General features: G+C 47.2%; 1 protein-coding gene across 1 annotated transcript; it reads left to right on the top strand.

The window, feature by feature from the left end:
• Window positions 1-215: 215 nt before the first annotated feature.
• On the top strand, window positions 216-9,203 carry SLC25A47 (solute carrier family 25 member 47; the record flags this gene model as incomplete). Its single annotated transcript, XM_080346109.1, has 7 exons — window positions 216-243; window positions 5,910-5,953; window positions 6,244-6,315; window positions 6,580-6,762; window positions 7,041-7,100; window positions 7,800-8,073; window positions 8,917-9,203. The coding sequence occupies 7 exons, from the start codon at window positions 216-218 to the stop codon at window positions 9,201-9,203; spliced, it is 948 nt and encodes a 315-aa protein (XP_080202235.1).
• Window positions 9,204-9,940: the final 737 nt, after the last annotated feature.

Below are 9,940 nucleotides of genomic sequence, written 5' to 3'. Positions count from 1 at the left end.
CTTCCTGTCTCTGCCTTGAGTGTACAAATTCATCCAGTATTCACAAGGTTCACAGTCCCCAGAGGCAAGACAAGACAGTAGGAAGGTGCTTCATATTCCAAATCACACTGTCTCCAAAGGACCTGCGGTGCTCTGGAAGGACTGAACTGATATCCTCTCTTCTTCTACCTCCCTAACGCTTAATCAGGGTAATTAAGGCAGCAGAATCAATCTGGATGGATTTCATTGCCGGGGCCATTGGAGGTAAGTACACGAAGGAGTGCTTGTTGATGAAAGCAGGTTGCTGTGTTTCTTTCTTGTTCAGCTAATGGGCAGGTCTCAATGGCAGAGCTGAGAGTTTTTCAATGGGGGCTGCTTGTTAAAAGTGGATTCTTCCTTATAAAGTGGAAAATGTCATCAGAGCAGATTCACAGAGCTACTGGAGAGGCAGAGCTGCAATTTTGTTGGCTGAGGTCATTGCTGCGCAATCTTCTGCAGCCTAATTGCCGCGGGACGGGACAAACTCTGATGGGAAGACACTAAGTGGAACGCGTTGCTGCAGATACAAACTGGCGAGTAATGGCCAGACAGCAAAGCTTTGCGTGTCTGGTGCCAGAAGGTCCTGGCAGACTATCGAGGTCACGACTCTGGGGGGCTGAGAATGTGATTTGTGAGACAGGAGGGGTAGAGGCATCGCTTTTTGTAGTGAGGACAGTCTGAATGAATGACCTTTGGCTTAGTTTAAGTTGCAGCTGTGGAGGTAATTTCAGTGCAGGCGAGCTGCGTGGCAGGCTTTGATCTGGGAGAAAGTAGGTTAGTTATATATAAAAAAAGTAAAAAGAGAAAAGTGTGATTTATTTCTAGACATTTTTAGGGCATTTACCACTCAAACCCAGCGTTGTTTTAAGCAACAAATTTTAGTCACTGGTCTCACTTTTTTTCTGAAATCTTCCCAGATTTAACAGAGTATCGAGTACCAAGACAAAAGCCTTGGAGTTGGCACTGCCAGAAAGGACAGGTAAACCTGCCAGAAGGTTGAGAAGCCCAGCCCAAGCCTGCATGTCAGATCTCACTTTGAGATCTTCTGACATTGGGCAGTTTCCCTCACCAGGAGCAGCCTGTGGTCCTGGTGCAAATGTGAATTCCCTGGGAAGAACCATGATGAGTTTTACACCCTTATTGCTCATCATGCAAAATGTGCAAGTGGGGTGAGGTTCTGGCATCTCAGCAGCATGCAGCCCTGGTGCCAGTTGCTCAAGGTGCTGGACTTCCCAGGGTGCTGGGGGATCCTGCTTGGAAAGGATCCTTCATGGGAGAGGGGAATCTAACCAGCCACTCCATGGCAGCTTTCCCTTCTCCTCCTCTTTCCTTTCTGACTTTAAAGTACCCAGTGGAGATGCTGAGGCTGGCAACAGGACATCCATCTCAGAAGGACTCATCAAACCTCCTCTGAGACCTCCTGTTAATGACTGACCTCATCTCAGCAGGGCAGCAACAGTTGTGTTTGCTCCTTGGACTTCTTTGCTTTTGCTGACACAGTTGTGGTTGAGCCAGTTAAGGATAAACTTCTTTTGCAAGGGAATGTGGAGAGCTGAAAACACAGTTTCAAAGTGGTCGTTCACCTCAGCCTTCATCTCCTGCTCCCATGCAAAGTCGTGATTTGTGTGGTGTCTTGTTGTCTGGGCGCCAGCATCATGTGCCCTGCCATGCAACGAGCATCTCCCATGGGTGCCCTGGAAACAGGCTGACCCTGGGAGGATGCAGGCTGGGGAGCTCCAGCTGGGGCCAAAAATGTCTTTGCTTGTTTTATTGGACTTCACTTGCCCCAGGGGGTCAGAGAGCAAGATTTTCCATCCCATCATCTGTGTCCAGGTTGGAGCTTTCTTAAGAGGGATAATGAATTTTTTCACTGGCAAACAGGAGTGTTTTCTGGGATGCTGTTCCCTGCTGGGAGCTTGCACATAGACATGTGCAAGGTACTTCGGCAGGGCTTCAAGGCCACGGTCCTTACCCCAACACGGAGTGGATTCCAAGGGTGGGACCCTTACAATTACCTGTGACAACTGGAGTAGTTTTGGTCCTGAGCTTATTTCATGGCATGTGTTTGTTAGAGCTGAAGCAGTTCTCACTTTCCCAAGGAGGCTGCAAACTCAGCTGAAGTGCATCAGACAACTCAACAGGCAGCATAAATAGTAACAGTTTCTGTTTAGTCAAATACGTTCTTGTGACCTTGATCTGTTTTCAGAGTGTTTTGCACAAAACATGGCTTAAGCGCCACAGAAAACCAGCAGAGTTGCTGCCCCTTTTGGATGACATGGAATGATCCAGCTTGGCTCAGGCACCTGCACAAGTATTGTGCATCTCCACTGAGCCATTGCTTCTGTGGCCATGGGACAAGCGTAGCATCTTCAGCCAGGGAAACAGTGATTTGCTGTGACCCCAGACGGAAAAATCTTGACAGAAACTTGCTCAGTGACCGTGGAGATTTTCAGTAACCACTAAACGGGGCTGAATGTTGTGGAAAGCAGATCTTCTATAAGGATGTCCTTCTTATGAATAAAGCTGAGCAGGAGATTGGATTAGACACCTTCCGAGGTCTCTTCCAACTTGAATTTTCCTGTGACCCCATGTATATTTCTAGCCCTGCTACTACAGCAGCCCAGGCCATGGCAGGGGATGATTTGACTCTTGTGCCACGTGTGGAGATTGGGGAATGGAAATCTGAGGTTTACCCAGCAGTGACAGAACAGCAGGATCTGCATGGGCTTCTCCTCATCTTACTGCAAGGTTACACACCAGACACATGCCACCCAAGGACAGATAAAATAGTCCTCCTATGGGGGGAACATGCTGTCTCCTTGTCCTTACAGCTAAAGCAGCTTCTGCTGGCCACTGCCAGGGCCATGTTACCAGATGGAGTTCAGATTGTTTAGGATATGGGGCACTTCTTATGTTCCCAGCTCTTCACAAAGTAAAGGTCTTTGGAAGTAGTTGTCTCCCCATCCAGTGCGCAGGCCATGATTCCTGCTTCTCCCTGGGTCTTTCAGCCAGGTGTTTGCCAACAGCTCAGAGCTGTTGCAGCCTGATGGGCTCCATATGGCTGCTGCTGGCTCTCTGCTGTTAACATTGCAGTGGCCACATTGCCAGGATCTCTCCTTTTTTGAATTGCCTGTTTGAAGAGATTGAGTGAAGAGACTGAGTATTCCAGTTTTGTCCTTGTACTCTGTATGTGTGTAGAGGATGCTGCAACCCCCGCACAATACCTGAGAATGTCTCCAATAAAGTAGGCATGAAAAATGCCTTGCTACAACCCAACAAACATGATTCACCTGGTTTTGCCCTTTACTTCCCTCACAGGGGGTGTGGTGTTACTCAGCAGGAGCCCCACAAGATCCTTCTCCCATATTTCATGCTATGCTATACATTGCTGGCCTTGTTCAATTCTGCTGTGCAAACAGGGCATGTGTGGGTCATGCTATCTTTGTCCCAGGCTATTTATACTGTGTGACATTGTGCAGAGCCCTTCTTCGTCAGCCTTTGGTGGACTTGGCTGAGCTCCTCAGCTCTGACAACTTAACTGCTTGGAGTGCTTTGACTCTTAAGGAGTACATTGCATGGCAGGCTGTGGTTGTTCAGAGGTTCAGAGTGGGAATAAAGTGGAAATGTTTGGTTCTTGGAGGACCTAAGGTGAGCAAGAGACTTTAGGACTGAGAAGCAATGTGAGGCAAAACTGCTTTATTTTGCCTATGTTGCTGCTGTTTCTGCATCTTAATGTGTGAACAGGGCACTTTGGAAGGGAGGACACTTCTTGTCAAGCACTGACCCAGATCAGCCTTGGTACCTGATATGCACAAAACAAGGCTTCTACCTTCCTGAGCAGGTGGAACAAGCCAGGACTTAGCTGTGCAAGGCACATGGTGCCCCTGAGTCACCACTGTCTGCTCAGCTTGCATTTGCTGCCCCTAAGGTTCAGAAGTCTGAAACCCATGCGATGCCAAATCCTCTTGGTTGGGACGGGTTCTTGGGCCAGGGGACCTGACCTCTGCGGTCAGCACAGTCACACTGACACTGACTTATGTGCTGCTCTTTGCTGGCTGGCGGGGCCCGTGTCTGCTGTCTGCCTCTGGCTGATGGCCGGGAATCTGTGACAGTGCAGGTGGCCCCGGGTGACCTTGTCCGTTGTCGCTCTCTGTTTGGACCAGAAGCATTGCTCCTTTGAGTTGTATTACCCTGTGTGATCACTCTAGCTGTCTCTCTTCCAACCTGATCTCATTTTGGTTTTGGAATTCTTGGCCCCTTTTTAATCTTCATTGCTATTTATCTGGTAACAGATTTGATAGAGGTTTTTACAGCAGAAACCTCATTTTTCTTCAAGCAAGAGGCTGCTGGTTCTTTTCTTCCGAGTAAAGCACCTTGAGATTGTCTCCTGGTGACTCACACCAGCAGCTGCTGCTTTTTCCAGAAGGCAGTAGAGCTTTCCAGAGCTCCCAAGCAGCCGTGTAATCACACGTGAACATGCCTAGTGAAATGCTCACAGTGACTAATACATTTTAAAGTACCTTTTGCCTGGCTCCCTGAAGGGCTTATCAATCACTTTTATGAACTTGGTCTTCATCTAAATAACTCACATGGATACAGCTCCATCATCCACCAGCCTGAGTTCCTCTCAGATGTCTTAAGCAGGTGATGTACTGGGAGGAAGTGAGCAAGTCAGCTCTCACCATCTGTTGTATCTGCCATCAGATGCATTTAGATTAGAGTTGAGAATGCAGTGGACAAGCAGGGACAGTGGGTGATCTATCTGTTACTTGGCCAAGAGAAGCCCATGTCTGAACTCTTTCACTCTCTGTATCTGCCATTAAGGCATTAACTTTGATTGCATTTCCAACTCCAGCAGCTTTTTTAAGGTTTCAAAGTGAGCTTGGGTGTCAACAGAGGATTGACAACCCCCTCCATCAGGCTGGACATGCTGTCACTGCCGCAGGCAGGGAGTCGCGGTCAGCTGGCGTGTGGGCCGTGCTGCTGAGCACGCTGGCTTTGTGCGTGGCCATCGCTAATCCCTCGCTGCCCCGTAATCCTGCTGAGCCGTGAGCGGCGGAGTGTGAGTGCTGCACCCCGGTGTCACAGCAGCCTGCCATGGCTCAAAGCAACCTTCATTTATGCTCCTCGCTTTGCTCTTGCAGCAGTCTGGTGCACGAAAGAGATGCACCTTAGAGGCTTAGTCCAGCACGGTGCTGTGGGCCCTAACGCCCAATGAATTCCTCACCCAAAGCTCTAGATGTGCTTTGTAAAGTGCAGCCAGCATGTGTCCGGTCCCTGGCGTGCAGGATGCAGCAGAAGTACCTCTCTAGTCCTCAATACTACAAGATTCAAGATTGCTGAGAGCCTGTAATGCCTGAGGACCACCTCTCTTTTGCAGATGTCCTTGTGACTGCTGCTTTTATTCCTTAATATTTCCAAAACAAACTTGGAGGCCCAAAATTGCTCCAGAGGCCCTCTTGTGTGAATGAGGATGCTCTGTACCTCATGTGAGGGTGCTTGGTCATAGTCCAAAGATATTTTACTGCTTCAGCTGAGAGAGAGAACAGTCTGATATCATACAAATCATCTTTTCAGCCTTCCTGCAGTGGTGCTCTCAGCGTTTCCCCAGCCCTGGCTTGTACTGGGGTGTTATTCCTCCTGATTAGTTTTCTGTGACACTTGGATTCCTCTCTGAGAGTGTCTTGGTCACAGAGAGAAATCACAGCATTCTGCTTTGTCATTCTTGGCTCAAACTTCATCGCTGGAGCTTGAAAAAGGCCTGGTGCCAAGCATGGCAGGGCTCCGAAGCTGCATTTTTCTGCTATTCCCTCAATGACTTGCCACAGTGGGGCAAAATGCTCTGTTGCAATGTGCCCTGTTAACCATCTCCAACACACTCTCTGTTTCAGGTGGTCTGAGCACAGCAGTCGGTTATCCGCTGGACACAGTGAAGGTACGGGATGGAGCTTTATTTCTTGACTACGGACTGAAAATGAGCAGGCTCTTTTGCTTTCCCCTCCCCCTTTCTATAAAACTAGTCCCATAGCAATGCTTTCATCTTTGTTAAAATCAACATATTTCACTGTATTTGATTGTGTTGTTTCTCATTTTTTAAAAAAATAAATAATTTGGTTGTGCTATTTTATGGCTAATTATCTGGTTTTCTCCTGTGGCTTTTTGTTTGTTTGTTTTGTTTTGTTTGAATCTAATATGTACATTTTGAAGTTGTCCCTATATTCCTAGGTGAGAATTCAGACCGAGAGGCATTACAATGGGATTTGGCACTGCATTCAGGAAACATACAGGACAGAAAAAGTAAGTGCCTCTCATCAGAGTTGCTGACATCAGTTATGGATGACTTGCTGCAGAGCAGCAGAGCTGTTGGCGGGGGAGGATGAGCAGCAGTTAGTTACACACAACCATTTGTTGGGAGAAAGGTCAGGACAAAATTTAGCTTTGCCAATGAACTGTAAGATGGGAATAAGTTTTGGCTCAACAATGTAGGGGCAGTGTTTTTGGGCAGATGCTTTCCATGCCATTTGCTTTACAAAAAGTTATTTTATCTCTGTTTCCAACTAGATTTGGGGATTTTACAAAGGTGTGTCTGCATCAGTCCTTGCAGTATCGGTGATTTCTTCTGTTTCGTTTGGCACGTACAAAAACTTCCTTTGTACCATCTGCAAGCTGCGATACGGGGCTGCGGATGCAAAACCATCCAAGCTGGATGTTTCTCTTGCTGGAGGTGCTGCCGGTGCGGCCCGGGTAGGTCAACAGCCGAAAGGGAAAACACAACAAGAGATATTGTTCACAGACACAGGAGCCTGAGAAAGCACTGAATGTTTTCTGTCTGGGAGGCCACGGGGGAGCCTGCACAAACCTGGTGGGTTTGTTTTCAGAGGGTTCACACTCTGCCCATGCTGCCCCCTCCCTTGTCGGCTCCGCCGTGTGGCCAAGCTCTGCCAGGCAGCTCATGCCAGATTTGGTTTAGAGTTCCAAAACACCTAAGAACTCATTATTAAGAATGACGTGGACATTGGCAGCAAACACAGAAAAAGGAAGAAAAACAACCTGAGCAGCAAACTTTCCAAGTGGCTCTGACGGTATATTTATATAAGAAAGACGTAACTCAGTGTGTCAGAGCTCAGGCTGGTGCTCTGACAGTGGCTGCACAAGCCCGGCACGGTGTTGCTGTAGCAATGGGCAGTACACAGTGTGGTCTCGCCAGGACTCGAAACTCAGCAGGGCATCACTAAGAAGTGATGTTGCATGGCAAATGTGCATGATCCCAGGACAGGGAAGTGAGGCTGAATCCAGGAGCACTTTCCAATCAGCAGATGGATTTCTGTCAGTATCTGCAGGAAACATGCACCCAGTCACAGACAATCCTCTTACAGAGCAGTCCAGATGGTCGGGTTTCTAGCTCCATTTAACACAGGTTAACATTTTTAAAGTGTTTATGGCCTTGGTTCCAAACACAGATAAATATAAGAGCCTTGATGTATGCTATCCTGTAGCTGAGAACATCCCCTTTCCATGCCCACCAGGTTTAAAAAGTTGTTACAAGTGCTTAATATACCCTGGTGATTTCTGCCTTGCCTTCCACTCCTCATAGTGCACCTCACACAGGTGTTCTGTGGCTGCTGGGTGGGATTTAGCACAGTCAGAGGGGACGAGGCTGGAACTTGCTGTCTTCAGGTAATATTATTGCCTGAAAGTGTGGGAGACAAGGAATTTGCAGGAGAAGGATCAAAACACCGTTTAAACATGAAAGGTTAAAATACCATCCTCTGATGTTACAGGTTTTGTTGATGACCCCTAGTGAAGTGGCTAAAGTTCGCATGCAGACTCAGAGGAACCCACATCCTTCCATTGCATCTCCCCAGCCTGTTTCCGAGCCCAAGTACCGAGGATCTCTGCACTGCCTGAAGGTGATTGCCAAGGAGGAAGGTTTTAGGGGTCTCTACAAGGGCTGCTCTGCATTACTCTGCAGGGATTGCTCCTCTTCTGCAATATATTTCCTTACCTATTCTGCTCTGTGCGACTGGCTCAAACCAGCTGGGAAAGATAAACCAGGTATGTATTGGAAAGCATCTGGCCTTATCTGCAAAAATGGCTTTCCCCCACACTGAGGGAAACCAGGCTCTTAGCAAACATCACCCAGCACCTGTGAAACCTCACCCAGATCTACTCCTCACATGGGGTGCTGTGTGTTTGCTTCCTGGTGTCACGGGGCCGTTTGTGCCCTCCTGGCATATGGATGCCAGCAGCCTGGGAGTGCGGGCTGTGCCAGCATGACCTGGTCCCTCAGCAGCTGCTCCTCTTCCCGTGGGAGGGGTGTTCATGGCACACTCTGGTGCCTGGTATGTGGAAATGAAATCCTCTTCATGCAGAAAAAGGATATGTAACTAGAAATGAAACACGAACGAGCCTTCCAGCAGCCATCACAGAGCATGGATCAGAGTCAGTCCAGAGCTTGAGAATAAATCCCAAGTGCAGAATGTAATGACACTTAAGTTTCCTGGTTGTGATTTGGCTCCAAAAAACAATTATCCACTTTGAGAAAAGACCAAATAGGTGACATTCAGCAAGAGCATCTTCCTGAGAATTATAAAAATAAGTAAATCCAGCTGGAGAAGGTGTGGGTGCTCTCAGGCTGCATCACATCTAGTTTGTGTGGTGTTAAATTAGATGCTGCCTCTGCACGAACCAGTATGGTATCTGCAAAAATGAGTATGCTGTGAAACGGAGAGACCATGCAGTTCGTGTGAGCTCACTGAAAACCTCACAACTGCAAGAGCTGGACAAAATAACAGCTGAAGGACATGAAAGTTAACCAAGTTAGCTAACAAATCTGAGACACCTGCAGTCATATCAGTGCAAGGCTCAAGTTAACTGCTCCTCCCTTCGCTCCTCCAGGTTTACTTGTTGTCCTACTTTCTGGTGGCTTTGCTGGAGTCCTGGCCTGGGGATTAGCTACGCCCATGGATGTCATTAAATCAAGGATGCAAACAGATGAATTAGACCAGCACAAGTACAAAGGTCTCATCCACTGTGCTACAGAAAGTGTGAGAAAGGAGGGTGCAAAAGTGCTTTTCAAAGGACTGGGGTTGAACTGCATTCGTGCCTTTCCTGTGAACATGGTGGTGTTTGTAACGTATGAAGCTGTGCTGAGAGTTACAGATCATTATACAAACAAAAAATAACTTGTGCCACTCTGTTCAAGGGTGTATTTTGTTTAGTTTATTTTGTTGTAACACAATATCCACAATTGCTGATCTCCTTTGATGGGCAGTGTAGGAGGCATAGACATTTCAGCACAAAACTGGTCGGCTGACAGCTTTGTTTTATTCTTATAGGATTACAAACTCATCAGGGAGTCTCAGATTTAGATACAACCTCCCTTTTATCTCATTAATATATTTAAACTGTAGCCACTGCTCAGGCCCTTGAAACACTGGGAAATATTTATGTTCTAAAAAGCTGATAGTGTCATCAGAATTTTTGGTAAAGGATTCATTTTGTTTTTTACTGGCACAGGAAATGATCTTCACAACCAAAGGAAGAGCTGGGGGGAGCTTGTGTAAGTTTTAACACTACCCAGTGCTATTTACACGTAATGCCTGTATTGCATTCCGTGAGTAACTGAACATATTTGTGCTTCAGGCTGCAACTTTTCCTTCCCAGCTGTCAACTATTTATTTTTCATAGAGGTACAAAGTTTCACCAACATGTCAGGTAAAAAAACCCACGCTCACACTGTTGCTTCAGAAGGAAAGTCCCTAAAGCCAGAAATACTTTAATTTGCTCATCCTGCCTCAAGAGCAGCATAAATGTTTTCTGTCTCCATCTTTAATCCCTGGACGGACATCTGGAGCAGACCAGATCCAGCCCCTGTCAGATTCTGTTGCAAAGGCGTTTTCTGGAGGTAAAGAGGAAGATT

The sequence above is a fragment of the Nesoenas mayeri genome (genome assembly GCF_963082525.1).
Source record: "Nesoenas mayeri genome assembly, chromosome: 5".
Lineage (NCBI taxonomy): Eukaryota > Metazoa > Chordata > Aves > Columbiformes > Columbidae > Nesoenas > Nesoenas mayeri.
This window is presented reverse-complemented; position numbering and strand designations above follow the sequence as displayed.